The following is a 16,122-nucleotide window of genomic DNA, read 5'->3' on the forward strand; positions in this document are numbered from 1 at the left end:
CATACCCCCCACAAAGCTGGGCCCCCAATTACCTCGAGCCGTTGCTGATGAGAATACTCTCCCGAATCGTCAGGGTGCAGTAATACCATACCAGCAGGAAGTTAAAGACTTCGTCTGTCACCCTGGCATAGAGAAACAGCGCCCGGGAGGGGGGCAGGCATGAGAACCAGGGACAGCTATCCCCGCCACCACAGCTGGACAGCAAACCCGGATGAGAACTGCCCACAGAGGCATGCCTCCAGAAACCCCCAGTGACCCCGGGAAGGCTGAGGCGTGTCTTCTCTCCACCTAGAATGCCCATCCCCCCGCTCACCTTTCTACATGAATCCTACCCGCCCTTAAGGTTCTAGCTGAGGTTTTCCCTCCTTCCTTGACCGCTCAGCCCACGACAACCTGTTTCCCTTCTAAATTTGACATCTGTCTGATATGAAATTTCTGGTGGGATGACAAGAGAAGGACTTGAAGTCGGAAACCTAATTTGTAATTTTAAACTATCTGCAGTGTTAACTTCAGTGTAAACTCCTTCCATCCCCTTAAACCGTCTGTAAACTTTGCTGCACATACAAAAAGATGAACTTAAGAACTCCCTGAGCTTCCCTTGTGGAACAGCGGTTAAGAATCCTTCTGCCAGGGTTTTCCCTGGTGGCACAGTGGTTGAGAGTCCGCCTGCCGACGCAGGGGACGCGGGTTCGTGCCCCGGTCCGGGAAGATCCCACATGCCGCGCAGCGGCTGGGCCCGTGAGCCATGGCCGCTGAGCCTGCGCATCCGGAGCCTGTGCTCCGCAACGGGAGAGGCCATGGCGGTGAGAGGCCCGCGTATCGCAAAAAAAAAAAAAAAAAGAATCCTTCTGCCAATGCAGGGGACACGGGTTCGAGCCCTGGTGCAGGAAGATCCCACATGCCGCGGAGCAACTAAGCCTGTGGGCCACAACTACTGCGCCCGCGTGCTGCAACTACTGAAGCCCGCGTGCCTAGAGCCCGTGCTCCGCAACAAGAGAAGCCACTGACCGCAATGAGAAGCCCGCGCACCGCAACGAAGAGTAGCCCCCACTCGCCACAACGAGAGAAAGCCCGCGTGCAGCAGTGAAGACCCAACACAGCCAAAAATAAAATAAATAAATAAATTTTAAAAAAAACCCTGCCTCCTCTACGATGGGCAGAACAGGCCTTAAAGGCAGGCAGAACATGGAAGCTAGAGTCGTGCTGTGCCCTGGTCAGAGGGGAGAGCCTTACACACGCTGTGCATGACCTTGACTGCCCTCAACTTTGCCATCTGTACAATGGGAAGGCTGACCCCTCCATGAGCATTCCTGGGTGAAGGATCCTGGGAAAGAGCCAGCAACAGACAGCCCCTCAGAGGGCTCCCCCACCACTGGCTCTCTCTGATGGGCCCTTGATAAAGACTCTATCTTTGACCCCAACAGGAAGCAGCTCTGTACCTCCTGGTGTCACACAGATCCATTTGTCGTGGGAACAGAAATGACTGCATGGGGAGGGAGAACACCCCCGATCTCCTCCATTCTATCCCTGAACTGGGAGATCCTTTCCCCCAACTACAAAGGCCCTGGGAGGGAAATGGGAGGATACAACTTTAACAATAATAAAAAACTCTCTCAGGCTTCCCTGGTGGCACAGTGGTTGAGAGTCCGCCTGCCGATGCAGGGGACACGGGTTCGTGCCCTGGTCCGGGAGGATCCCACATGCCGCGGAGCGGCTGGGCCCGTGAGCCATGGCCGCTGAGCCTGCGTGTCCGGAGCCTGTGCTCCGCAACGGGAGAGGCCACAACAGTGAGAGGCCCTCATACCGCAAAAAAAAAAAAAAAAAAAAAAAAAACTCTCCCAAACTGTGGGAGAGTTTGGGAGAAGGAAGCTGAGATTCTCCTAATTACTTAAATGTGTAAAGTCCCCAAAGAAGAGATGACATTTGAGTAGGGCCTTGAAGGTTAAATATATGGAAATGTGCTTTCATTAGTGTTGATAATAACTAAATTTGACCTGTTGAAATGGACACTTGTACCTATTATGCTCACTTATATTGTTCCACTGTTTATTTATTATTTACTTATTTATTTTTTATCTTTTGGCCATGCCGTGTGAGGCATGTGGGATCTTAATTCCCTGACCAGGGGTCGAACCTGCGTGCCCTGCATTGCAAGTTGTGGAGTCCTAACCACTGGACCGCCAGGGAAGTCCCATGTTCCGCTTTTTATTTTGTAGACAATTATAGCGTAAATGCTACATATTGCATAAATGTGTATATTCAAATATCTGTTTAAATCTTAGACCAAATGATCAATTTGATATACTAAATGCTATCTTTAAAAAAGACATTGGAAGGCGTCTTTTCAGCTCTGTGACCCTGTTTCATGGTCACAGATGACAGACTCTCAGCCCCGCTGAACCACTGCCTGCAGAGGCAGTCTCGGGAGGGTCAGGAACAGACTCTGGAGACACGGGGCCTGAGTTCCAGTCCAGACTCTGCCTCGTCCCAGCTGTGGGACCAGGACAAGCCAGTGGTTCTCCTGTACCATCACTTCCCCATCTGTAAAGTGGGCAGAGTCACAGCACCTCCCGGGTAAGCTGCTGTGAGCATCAGCTGAACTTAGAACAGTGCCTGCAGCCTAGGAAGAGCTATGGATGTCCCGTCGTAATAATTGTGGAAGCACCACAGAGCGTCCAGAGTCCAAGCAATGAGTCTCATATGCCTAACTCTGAGGAAATCAAAGGCCTACTTGACTGGAACAGGAAACGGGGGAGCGAAGACGGCCTCCCACCGCAGAGGGTCACTTAGATATCTCCAGACAGGAGGCAGCCCCAGAAGCGAGCGGTGGTGACCAGCGTATTTTCCACTGGTCCCTTCCTGTATCGGTAAAGAGAGGAGTGAAAATAGTTTTATGGCCCTGGCACGTTAGGGACTTGCTTGAGGTGCTGGTCTCGGTCTGCTCTGCCGAAGTGTTTGAGTTTCCTGTTGCTGTTGTAACAAATGAGCACATACTTAGTGGCTTAAAGGAACACGTTTATTCTATTACAGTCCTGGAGGTCAGAGTCTGAAATAGGTCATCAGATCAGAGCTGTGTTCCTCCTGGAGGTTCTAGGAGAGAATCCATTTCCTTGCCTTTTCCAGCTTCCAGAGGCCGCCCGCGTTTCCCTGTCTCATGGCCTCACATCACTCTGACCCTGACCCTCCTACCTCCCACTTATTAGGACCCTTGTGATTACACTGGGTCGCCCGGATAATCCAGGATAATCTCCCCATCTCAAGATTCTTAACTGAATCATCTGCAAAGATCTTCTGCCATGTAAGGTCACGCGTTCGCAGGTTCTGAGGACTGAACACGCACATCTTTGGGGACTATTATTCAGACTGACACACTAGGCGAGCATTAACTACTGGGAACTTGCAACGTTGCAGGCATTTTACGTGGATGATCTCTCCGGACCCTTGAACAACCCCACAGGGCTGGCTCTCATGGCAGGTGCGTGTACCCCACCCATTCCCATCTGCATGGCTTCCAACAGCCAGAACATGCAACTCCTGGTGTGCCTAGGGGCTTTCTCAGGCCACCAGAGCTCACCGTGCTGGTGCCAGAGGCAGATCAGGAGGGCAGGGGGATTAACACTCTCTCGGAGTCCATCCTTCCTAGACTGACAGCAGTCGGAGGATAAATACCACCTGCTCCCTCGCCCCTCGGGTGGGTTAACTGAGACACATCCTTCGCTCTCCCACAGTTCCCCAGCAGCACTGAACTCCAGGTGCCCACAGGATAACCCTTCCTTGCCTCACTTCCATTCTCCTACCAGTGTTTCCTAGGATCACCTCCCAAATAAACTATTGGCACTCAAATGCTTGTCTTGGGGGGGTGGTTTCTTCTGGGGGAACCCAAACTACTTCCCATTTTACAGATGAGGAAACTGAGGTTCAGAGATGAGCTGCCCATCCAGGCCCCCACGCCTGCCCTATTTTTAACCCACAGAAGGTGTAGTGGGCTAAACAGTGTTCCCCCCGCCAAATTCATATCCACCCAGAACCTCAGAATATGACCTTATTTTGAAATAGGATCTTTGTAAATGTAATTTAGTTAAGATGAGGTCATACTGGGTTACTTTTTCTTTTTTTTTTGGCCATGCCGCACGGCTTGCAGGATCTTAGTTCCCCGACCAGAGATTGAACCCGGGCCCTCAGCAGTGAAAGCGTGTTGTCTTAACCACTGGACCGCCAGGAAATTCCCGAGGTCATACCGGGTTAGGGTGAGCCCTAAATCCAATGACTGTGTCCTCATTAGAAGACCATGAGAGAGACACAGGGAAGATAGCCATGTGACGACGGAGGCAGAGGCTGGAGCGAAACAGTCTTAAACCAAGGGAACGCCAAGGACTGCTGGTCACCATCAGAAGCTGGGAGAGGCAAAGGAGGATCCTCCCCTAGAGCCTTCGGGGCGAGCACGGCCCTGCCAACCGTGATTTCAACCTTGATTTCAGCCTTCTGGCCTCCAGAACTGTGAGAAAATATATTTCCATTGTTCTAAGCCACGAAGCTTGTGGTGCCTTGTTACGACAGCCCCAGGAAATGAATACAGAAAGGGATGGGAGACATGGAAATGCCAGGCCCTCAGTGAGCCTTAGATCTCGACAACACACCACAGGTTTGTCCTTTGAGGGCCCTAGAGGCCCCAGGGCAAGGAAATCTGGTTGCACATCAAGAATTTCTACCCCTTCCAGGGGGCATGTGAGCAGGCATTACTGGCGTGAGCAGCCTTTGCCCTCCAGGGACATGGGCCAGGCCTGAGGCAGCGGGCAGGCACGGGCCCAGGGCCTGAAAGAGCCTTTGTTTGGACACTCAAGTGGGCAGACCAGCAACTGGACTCCCAGCCAAGCAAGCGCCTGTCAGGAAATAAACCCTTGACACGTGGGCCAAATGCCCAAGCCACACTTGGGGAGAAAAGCCAGGGCCGGAGAGAGGAACGAAACCCCCAGGGCAGCGCAGCCTCAGCTCACTGGCCTTGTCCTACACGAACAGAGCAGCCGGCACTCTCAACCACAACGCTGGGTGCCAGGCGCTGGGCAGAGCCACGCACGGTGTTCACACACCGAATTGTCATGACAACCCAGGGAGGCAGGGCCTCGTGTCACCCTCGTTTTCCAGGTGGGGAGACTGAGGCATCCAGAGGAAGCTGCCCATGGCAACAGCCAGTAAGTTTCAAAGCCAGGATTCAAACACAGGCAGTCTGTGGTCCATCTATTTCTTTCTTTTCTTCCTTTCTTTTAATTTTCTTCCTTCCTTCCTTCCTCTTCCTTTCTCCCCACCCTATCCCCCACTGCCTTTCTCTTTGTAATTGAGATATAATTCACATACCATAAAATTCACCCTTTTAAAGTATACAACTCAATGGCTTTCAGTATATTAACAGAGTTGTGCACCCATCACCACTATCTAATTCCAGAACATTCTCACCACTCCAAAATAAAAACCCCTGTCGCCCTTAGCAGTCACTCCCCGTTTCCCTTCCCCCCAGCCTCTGACAACCACTAATCTGTTTTCTGTCTCTATGGTATTTGCCTATTCTGGACATCTCATATGAATGGGTTCATATTGTAAGTGACCTTTTGCATCTGGCTTCTTTCACTCAGCATCATGTTTCCAAGATCCATCCATGTTATAGCACGTGTCAGTACTTCACTCCTTTTTGTGGCCAAACAGTATTACATTGTATGGGTGGCCCACTTGGGCTTTCTTAACTACTACATTAAAAGGTCGCTTCAGCAGCCGTTTAGTAGATACTTGTTGGACAGATGTAGGGCGGACAGGACTGCTAGTTCCCATAAGAAATGGTCCCTCCTGGGCTTCCCTGGTGGCGCAGTGGTTAAGAACCTGTCTGCCAATGCAGGGGACACGGGTTTGAGCCCTGGGCCGGGAAGATCCCACATGCTGCGGAGCAACTAAGCCCGTGCACCCCAACTACTGAGCCTGCGCTCTACAGCCTGTGAACCACAACTACTGAAGCCTATGCGCCTAGAGCCCGTGCGCCACAACAAGAGAAGCCACCGCAATGAGAAGCCCGCGCGCCGCAACGAAGAGTAGCCCCCGCTCACCGCAACTAGAGAAAGCCCGCGCGCAGCAACGAAGACCCAACGCAGCCAAACATAAATAAATAAATTTAAATTTTTTTTAAATGAAAGAAAAAAAAAGAAACAGTCCTTCTTTACCCTACACCTTATCACACCAAATGCTGTAGATGCAAGAGAGACCTTGGATCCCTCTCTCATGGCCCTCCTCACTCCCGTATGCCCCCCCACACACACCACCACACCCCCCATCACCTGTAGTGAAGGACAAATCGACACGCCACAGCACCCAGGAGCAGGATGATGGTCAGGTAGAGCTTGAACTTCTCATACTCATCCTTGTAGGCAAATCTGCAGTGACAGACACCCCCAGGAAAGGTCACATAACTATAGCCCACCTCGGGGAAGGACCCTGACCCCATCAGATCCTTGACCTGCTGATCACACTAAGGGAGAGCCTTTCAACTAACGGTGATAATTAATTAGGGAAAGAGGGCCAGTGTGCAAAGCTTCCATGTCCCTGGACTCCTGGTTTAAGGTTCCAAGCCTGTGATGGGCAGGAAGCAGAGACAGGGGCTCCTCCCCCAACCAGCTACTTCAGTGGAAAAGCCACGGCTCCATTTCCCCTGGTAACTGATGGATTTTGGGTGGACAGGACTGGACTGCCTACCTCCCAGGAGGAATGTGTGTGATAAGGCGTGGAACGGAGCAGGGGCCATTTCTCATGGGAAAGTGGCAGTCCTGTCCACCCCAGGTATTGACTCTGTGAAAGGAAGGAAGGAAGTAAACCTCCCCCAGGTGGTCTACCCACTGAGGAAGAGACCTCAGAGTCTCTTCCAAAAGACCAAAAGCCAGAGTCCCAACTGTGAACGTTTTTTTATTTATGCAAAAATACTAGCTTGGTCCCATTTCTCCTGAGTTGCAAGAGCAAGATGCCTGGATTCTGTAAAGCCAAGTGGAGGGTTGTCTGGGATACTTACTTGGCCTGGTTGCTGAGAAGGGTCACATTCACATTGCCGAGAACCAGATTTAAGTAGAGCCTGGAAGGAAAGACCTGTGAGGGCCACCATGTTAACAGCCCCAGGAGTGGTCCCCAACCAAAAATATCCAAGCTTAATAAGCATAGCACTGAGCACTGGATATTAGAAAATAGAGTGCTAAGCTCAGCAGTAAAAGCCTCACATGGAGCGAGAATGAAACGATTAAGTAGAGAACATGACAGCTGTGACATGACCTTCATGATTAACCCATTTCTCCCCATTTCAGCTGGCTTAGAGACCATATTTCCTAGCCTCCCTTGCAGCTAATGTGAGCACGTGACTAAGCTGCAGCCAATGAGGTGAAGGCATGTGTACAGTTTCTAGGTCAATTTAAAAAGGGCTCTTCCTAAGCATACAAATCTTAAGTATACAACATGATGAATTTTTATATATTTACATATCCATGTAACCAACACCCAGATCATAGAATAAAATGCTTCTAGCCCCAGGAGGTGCCCTCGTGCCCCCACCCAGTCAGTAAACTGCCTCGCCCCAAGGATGCCCACTGCTGTGTTAGTTTTCCCTGTTTTTGAACTTTACATAAATGTATACAATGTATTCTCTTTTATGTCTGGATTCTTTCCCTCAATAATAAGTCTGAGCTTCATCCACATTGTCTGCGTCAGTGGTTCCTTCTTTCCCATTGTGTATTTATTCTATGGAGTGGAGGTACCACAATGTAATTATTCATTCTACTGTTGATGAGCATTTGACCTGTTTTCAGTTTTCGGCTATTATGAATAGAGCTGCTGTGAATGTTCTTTTTTTTTTTTTTAACTTGAGATATAATTCACATGCCATATCATTCACACTTTTAAACACTTTTAAAGCATACAATTTAAGATGAATAGATAAAAAAAGATGTGATATATATATATATATATATATATAAACAATGGAATACTACTCGGTCATAAAAATGAAATGTCATTGGCAGCAACATGGAAGGACCTAGAGATTATCATACTAAGTGAAGTAAGTCAGACAGAGAAACACAAATATCATATGATATCACTTATATGTGGAAACTAAAATATGATACAAATGAACTTATTTACAAAACAGAAACAGACTCATAGACATAGAAAACAAACTTATGGTTACCAAAGGGGAAGGGGTGGGAGAGGAATAAATTAGGAGTTTGGGATTAGCAGATACAAACTACTGTATATAAAATAGATAAACAATAAGGTCCTACTGTATAGCACAGGGAACTATATTCAATATCTTGTAATAACCTATAATGGAAAAGAATATGAGAAAGAATATACATACGTGTGTGTATATAAATGAATTACTTTGCTGTACACCAGAAACTAACATGACATTGTAAATCAACTATACTTCAGAAAAAATTATGATTATATTATGTACATATGTGTGTATGTACATATATATTTTCATCCCCCACTCCCTTCTAGAATGTAAGCTTTGAAAGTGCAGAAACTTTGACTTATTTGGAGTTTTATCCACTGTACATAGAATGGTGCTGGGCACAAAGTAGATGCTCATGAAACTTGTTGAATAAAGCAATAAATCTTAAAAAAATTAAAAAAAATAAAGTATACAACTTAGTGGTAATCATTTTGTAATGTACAGAAATATCAACTCACTATGTGTACCTGGAACTAAAAAAAAAAAAAAGAATAATTAAGTGAGCTCATAAAAATTTTCTTAATTAAAAATAAATTATACAATTTAATGGTTTCTGATATATTTACAATGTTGTGCAACCATCAGCATCACCTAATCCCAGAACATTTTCATCACCCCCAAAAGAAAGCCCATACCCACTGTCAGCACATTCCCCACTCCCCCCAGCCCCTGGCAACCACTAATCTACATTCCATCTGTATGGATTTGTCTAAACTGGACATTTCGTATAAATGGACTCATGCAGTATGTGGCCTTTTGTGTCTAGCTTCCTTACTGTGAACATTCAGCACTCATTTCCACCCCCCCACACACACACCAGGAGTGGAATTTCTGGGTCGTATGGTATGTATGTGTTTGGCTTCAGCAAGAAATGGCAAACATTTTTGTAAAAAGGGATCTGCTTGCCCTCTGCTGCCTGACTCTTCCCTGTTTCCTGAAAATGAGATGGTGTGAGCCAGCTTGGCCATGTAGCTGAGGACAACTCCCCAAGCAGGGGTGAAGTAGTAAGTTGGAAAAGGACCCTGAGTCCCTAGGTGACCTTGGGAGCCCACCACTCTTGGCCTTCAGGAGTCCACTCACCTCTGGACTGTTGTGTGTAAGAGACTAAAACCACGCATGTTTGAGCCATTGTGCCATTAGGCTTCTGTTACAATAGCCTGTACTCTAACACACTAATAAAGGTGCAAATAAAGGGTTATGAGCTCTCAGGGGAAGGAGGGTTAATTTCACAGAGGGAGAGAGAGGGGTTTGGAAAGGCTTCACTGAGGTGGTAACATGTGAACTGGGCTTTGAAGGATGAGTAGAAGTTTGAGAGGAGAAAAGGGAACAGGAGAGCCTTCTTTCTGGCTATGAGTAAATTCTAGGGGCATTTCCAGCCCGGTGTACCTGGAGCAGGGGTGTGAAAAGATCATCCACTTTTCCCACCCAGCATATAGTCCCCACTTCCTAGAAGGGCAGTACAATTTCCCTTCAGAGAACCACTTTTCCCCTAGGCTCTAGGGTAAGGCACATGAGCCAGGTTCAGCCAAGGTGGTGCAACTTCCTGACTGGGTCAATAATGATCATGTGACACAATCTAGGCCAATGAGAATCAGTAACAGGACTTTTCCCAGAGCTACTAAAGAACAAAGAGGCATTCTCTACTGGATTTGCTAAGCGGGTAGGATGCAAACCCAGAGCTGCTGGGGCCAGCTTGTAGAGAAAGCCTGCCTAAGAATAAAACTCATATGCTGGAAAAGAGAGTAAAAAGAAAGCTAAATGAGGGACACAGCCTAACAGTATCATTTGAGCAGCAGGATCCAGCCATACCTATAGATACACCTGGACTTTACAGTTACAAGAGCCGATAAATCCCCTATTTTTAATTAAGCAACTTTGAGTCGGGTTTCCTGTCATTTACAGTCCAAGGACCCCTGACTAATATAACATGCACAGAGGACTAGGGAGTTCGGAGCTGGGAAAGTGGATCTGAGCCACGCTCGAAAAGAAGGTTATGCTGTTTCATTCTGTAGAAAGCTATCGCCACCCAAAGCCTAGAGTTTTTAACCAAATACAGCAAAAAAAGAGGACAAGAGCAAGGGCTCTGGTAGAAGGCTCTGACTTAGGGCTAGGCCAAACCAGGAAAAAAGTCAGGGTGCTTCCCAGGACGTACTTTTAGCTGCCCACGTCAAGTCATGATACAATATTGTAAGGATCCCTCTCTGGAACAGGGTGGCGGTGGTGTCACTTGAGGAAGGAGATGGGACTTCTCTGAAGGAGGAAGATGGAGAGAACACAAGCTCTAGAGTCAGAATGTCTAGTGCTCACGTCCTGGCTCAGCCAAACCCGGTCTGAGCCGCCTGGGCAAGATACTGCCTGATGTCTCTTCTCTGACCCTTGCAGAATGGAGATTCCTGGACCTGACTCACCAGGTGGCTGAGGGTGAAGTGAGTGACATCAGGAGAGCCCCCGGCACGATGCCAGGCATACAGCAGGCTCTCCATCAATGTCTGTTCTCTTGAGAGAGAACACCTTTCCTCTGGACCCCAGGTGGCATCAGGCATGTGGCAGATCCTGGGAACCAGATCTTTCATCTTGTTCCTTGAAAAAGCCCTTCCAGGAATGTCACTACCACATGGGAGGGGCTGAGGTCCCCTCCTGGGTCCACGGAGAGACGTGTAAGGAAGCTTCCTTCTCTTTCCTGCCCTTGTTCCCTCCTTTTCACCTCCAACTCAAGCCCCAACAGGGAGGCAGGAGTCACACAGCCCAGGCGCTCCAGACCGGGGCATCTGCCCACAGCGCTGGGGCTTGGGGAGCAGGTCCCCCGCTCCTACCCGTTCTTCTTGGGCAGGTAGGCCTCCATGTCAAAGAAGACGTTCTGCCGCTCCTTGACGCTGGCGCCCAACTGCTGAACGAGTTCTGCCTCCTCCCGACTGGCGTGGCGCCTGTACCTGTGGTCAGAGGTGTGGGCGTAAGAGAAGCAGGGGCGTTACACAGACTGCAGGAAGAATCTGGAAACTCTGGGTACCGCCCTCCCATCGTGCCATCGCGAGGCTTCTCACAACCTCCGTCCTCCATCTGTATTCTCTGCGTCTGAGGCTGACTCCCTGCTAGTCTGTGACCTTGGGAATGTCCTTCAACCTCTCTGCCTTATTTTCCATACCTCACACACAGGGATCCCATCAGTCTTACCTTAGAGACAATATCAATGTGAGAATAAAGTGACTAAATGCAATGTTAAGCATTTAGAATACCAGACACAAAGTACAAGTTCAATGGATACTGTAGATACTGGCAGTGCTACTTTCCAGGCTATTCTATACGAACAACCTGAAGATTACTAAGAGTACAGAAAGGAAGCATGCTTTGAAAGTATAAGCAGTCAACCAACCAAGGTCTGACTGTTATTCTTTGGTGACTCTTAATCTCAAAACCAGGAAAACAAGTCATAGACACTCTCAGAATAGCAGGGGTCCTTGGTGTGAGAACATAACTCACGGGTCAACTTTCTAACTCAGTGGCTCTCAACTGGGGAAACCTGGGATGAGAGCACTTCCCAAACCATGAAGACACTGTCTGGGAACATTCTGGTTGTCGAGACAGGGGTAGAGGGTTCTACTGGCATCTAGTGGGTAGAAGCCAGGGATGCTGCTCAACATCCAACAACGCACAGGACAGCCCCCAGCAGCAAATAGTGCCACGACTGAAAAACCCTAGACAGATGAAAGACTCTTGAGTCCCGTCATCAGTAAGATGTGTTTTTCCAAGGGTGGTGATGTCATTACATGGAACCATCCACACTCTACACCATGACTTATGGGCCTCCATTTCCAAATTGGTCAGTCAAGGATAGGGGTATAATCAGTAACCGTCCCCAAAAATTGTCCACCAGGGAAAGGAAGAATTGACCAGGATTCCAGAATTGTCACAAACTCTGGAATGGAGGCCCAGCTAAGTGACCTGGGACAAGCCACTCAGAGCCTGTTTTCCTGCCTCCCTAGGGGGTCACAGTATCCAGCGGATGCCTTCACCTGCAGGGCATGAGAGCACTTCTCAAGCCACGAAGACACGGGATTAGGAAGTGAACAGGTGATCCTGGCCTCAGGGACTGAACTGAGTCAGGAGCTCAAGCATATCCCCACCAGGGATGCCGGACCCCCTACACCAGAGAGCCTGGTGAGGAGTGAGCTCCCACACCTGTGAGAAGGATACTTGCTATTTACCTACCCAGTAGGACTTATTAGAACTTTCCTCTGGGGAACTACGCCTCATCCTCTTCCCCCTCCCGTATGGTTCAAGTAGGGCTGTCCCATGCCCCAGGTCCATAAAGTGAACATATGACCGAGCCTTGTCCAACCAGAGTCTCAATGATTGGTTTGCAGATGGGTACAAGACCAATTCCAGCCAATGAGGATCACGCCCAGAACTTCTGCTGGTATGGCCAAGCCAGTAGGAAGAAAGGCTGGAGGATAAAAGCCTGGCACGGTTGGTGGCCATCTCAGTGACTATCTCAGCCAGAGAGTAAAGCCAACCTAGAGGAAGGCAGAATTTAGAGGAAAAAAACAGATTCCTAAAAACACCCTTTGACCCCTGGATCCAGTGATGTCTGAAGCCACTCCTGGTTTTTTTCCATTAAAATTTCCATTCTCTGCTCAAGCCAGGCCAGTTTTGAGTTGGGATTCTGTCCCTTAAAACCAGGGGAGCCTTTGAGTTGCAGCCAGCCTACCTCTGGAGTGTGCGCTTCAGGTCCTTCAGTCGTGTCTTCTGCTTGTTGATGGAGCTGCTGCACGAAGTCTGGAGTGTGGTCAGCTCCTCCAGCTTCTGCCTGTAGATCCTGTGAGTATCCTAAGGGATGGAGCAGCCCAGGTAGCATGTGCAGGAGGACATAATGGGGTCATTTTTCAGTTTGCTTGTGTCTGGGGATGTGACTACAGAAATCACAGTTTCACAGTTAAGATGATACAACTATGGATACCAAGGGAGAAAGGGGTGGGGTGGGAGGAACTGGGAGACTGGGATAGACACTTATACATTATTGATACTATGTATAAAATAGACAACTGATGGGAACATACTGTAGAGCACAGGGAACTCTACCTAATACACTGTGGTAACTTAAATGGGAGGGAAGTCCAAAAGGGAGGGAGTATCTGTACGTGTATGGCTGATTCATTTTATTGTGCAGTGCAGGCTAATGCAACATTGTAAAGCCACCATACTCCAATAAAATTAATTTTTAAAAAAGAGAGAGGAAAGAAAAGATGATACAACTACACATATCAAAGATGTGGCTTATAAAATTGGGACTGGATTTGGGGAAGGCAGCACAGCACAGCATTTCTGTAACAAGGAACTATTGTTTTTTCCTGCGCAGGTTCCATCCTTCCTGATGGGAACAGCAACCAAATATGCCTTTGAGAGGTCAGCCACCTCTTGTCAAGTTTTAATCCAGATGGTTTCAGTAGAGCTAACAGTTCTCATGCCAAGAGTGGTCATGTGATCCAGGCCTGGCCAATCAGTATCCTCTAATCCCCTGGCAACTGATTGGTTCAGAGGCGGACACATGACTCAAACTGAGCCAATGAGAGTCAGCCCTGGGACTTTTACCTAGAAGTATTGGTCTAGTGATGCCTTCTTTCTCCTGGGTTTGCTAATCTGGTAGAAGGTACACCTGGGGCTGCTGAGTGGAGAAAGCCTGCCTAAGAATGAAGCCAAACGGAAAACAGAATTGAGACATGGTAAGAGACAGCATTCTCATAGCACCATTTCAGCCCTTGGATCTAACCAAGTCTGAATGTAATGCTATCTAATACTCTTAGTTACATGAATTAATAAATTTCTTTCCAGTTAGTCCAGTTTGAGCTCGGTTTTTGATCCCGGCAATGAAGAGAGTTCTTGCTAAGTCAACTAAGAAAAGGACACACCTCTTCCCTTAAAGCCAACCCTCCCTACCCCAGGCACAGTCACTCCAATACACTCAACATCTCATTCCTGGAAATAACCATTCAGGGCCATAAGGCCAGAGGAAATACTAGAGACTTCACCCCAATGCAGGGAGAATGGAACACAGTAATTTCTCGACATTGCTGCCACAGCACACCTCCCCCAAAATAATGCCATATGCAGGGAAACAACCAGTTTCTTCTAGAGTTTGATAATCTAAGACAAATACCAACAATTTGGAGAAAACAATATGGGGGACAGGGACCATAAAATTAAAAACAATAATCCAATGAACATATATATATATATTTTTTTGCGGTACGTGGGCCTCTCACTGCTGTGGCCCCTCCCGTTGCGGAGCACAGGCTCCGGACACGCAGGCTCAGTGGCCATGGCTCACGGGCCCAGCCGCTCCGCGGCATGTGGGATCCTCCCGGACCGGGGCACGAACCCATGTCCCCTGCATCGGCAGGCGGACTCTCAACCACTGTGCCACCAGGGAAGCCCCAATGAACATATTTAAAGTGGCTCTTTGCTGAACATATTTAAAGTGGCTCTTTGCTTGGGTGGTGGAGAATTATAATAGCAGAGAGAGAGAGAAAAAGAGGATGGTCAGACAGGGAGGCCAGAGCCTAAACTCTCAAGTCTGTCAAGCAGGTTCCTAGATATGAAGGTTAAGCCAAAAAATAAGGAAAAAGTGAAGGCCCAGAAGTGAACAGATAGCAATTAGGAGCCACATGGAAGAATGCTGTGAGCGAGACTCCCTTGGCCCCCAGAAGAGGGCTCAGTCCCCTGAATTTATACAGTTTCCTCACTCCTTCCCAGGCCCCAAGAGAGGAAAACTGTGTCTCTTTTTTAATTTAACTTTTAATTTTTAAATAATCTCAAACTTCCAGGAAATTCCCTGGCAGTCCAGTGGTTAGGACACGGTGCTTCCACTTCAGGGGGCCTGGGTTCGATCCCTGGTCAGAGAACCAAGATTCCACAGGCCGTGCAACGTGGCCAAAAAATTTTAAATAAAATAAATAATCTCAAACTTCCAAAAAAATTGTACGAGTACAAAGAACTCCCCTATACCTTTCGCCCAGATTCACCAACTGTTAGCATTATGACATATTTGCTTTATTCCCGTGTGTGTGTGTGTGTGTGTGTGTGTGTGTGCGTGCGCGCGCGTTTATGTGTGTTGGGTGTATTCTTTTTCTATATCAGGCATCAGTAAACTACAGCCCACCGGCCAAATCTGGCCACCTGATTTTGTATGGGCAGTAAGCTAGAAATAATTTTTGCCTGGTTGGAAAAGATCAAAAGAAGAACACTTCGTGACACGTGAAAAGTATATGAAATGGAAACTTCGGTATCCATAAATAAACTTCACTGGAGCACGGTCATGCCCCATTCATTTATATATTGTCTGTGACATCACAACAGCAGAGCAAGAGTAGTGTGACAGAGACCACGTGGCCCGCAAAGCCCAGAATCCTCACTACTTGACCTTTTTTGCCAGAAGAGTTTGTCTACTCCTGTTCTAAACCATTTGGGAGCTCGTTGTAGACAACAGGCTTCTTTACTCCTAACTACTTTAGTGCATACTTCCTACGGACGTGACATTCTCTTATACATTCCATTATCAAATACAGAAAATATAACTTCGACACAATACAATACTCTCACCTCAAATACCGTCCAAATTCAAATCTGGATGCTAACTATCTCTTGACGGCAATTTCCCCCCAGACCTGGACCCGATTCAGTTTGATGCCGTGTATTACTATTCACATCACTTTGGTCTCCTTTAGTCTAGACCAGCTTCTCAACTTCTGTCTTTTGTGACATCGGCATGTTTAAAGAGTTCGGTCCAGTTGTTTTGGAGAATGTCCCTCCACCTTGGTTTGTCTGATATTTCCTCATGATTGAATTTTAGTTATGCACCTGGGACAGAAATG

The 16,122-nt window shown here is 47.8% G+C and overlaps 1 protein-coding gene across 7 annotated transcripts in view; it reads right to left on the bottom strand.

The window, feature by feature from the left end:
* TMEM120B (transmembrane protein 120B) overlaps positions 1–16,122 on the bottom strand; it is a 60,237-nt gene that overhangs the window by 12,031 nt on the left and 32,084 nt on the right. For 6 of the 7 annotated variants that reach the window (XM_081252410.1, XM_081252409.1, XM_081252407.1 and 3 more), the window contains 5 exons: positions 12,963–13,081; positions 11,071–11,187; positions 7,043–7,102; positions 6,318–6,413; positions 33–122 (listed from right to left, as the gene is read on the bottom strand). In XM_081252410.1, coding sequence (XP_081108536.1) covers positions 33–122; positions 6,318–6,413; positions 7,043–7,102; positions 11,071–11,187; positions 12,963–13,081 — 482 coding nt within the window. The remainder of the gene's footprint in view (positions 1–32; positions 123–6,317; positions 6,414–7,042; positions 7,103–11,070; positions 11,188–12,962; positions 13,082–16,122) is intronic. The other variant, XM_081252408.1, reaches the window with a different exon arrangement.

This window comes from Mesoplodon bidens, assembly GCF_964165515.1.
Source record: "Mesoplodon bidens genome assembly, chromosome: 13".
In the NCBI taxonomy this organism is placed as follows: Eukaryota; Metazoa; Chordata; class Mammalia; order Artiodactyla; family Ziphiidae; genus Mesoplodon; species Mesoplodon bidens.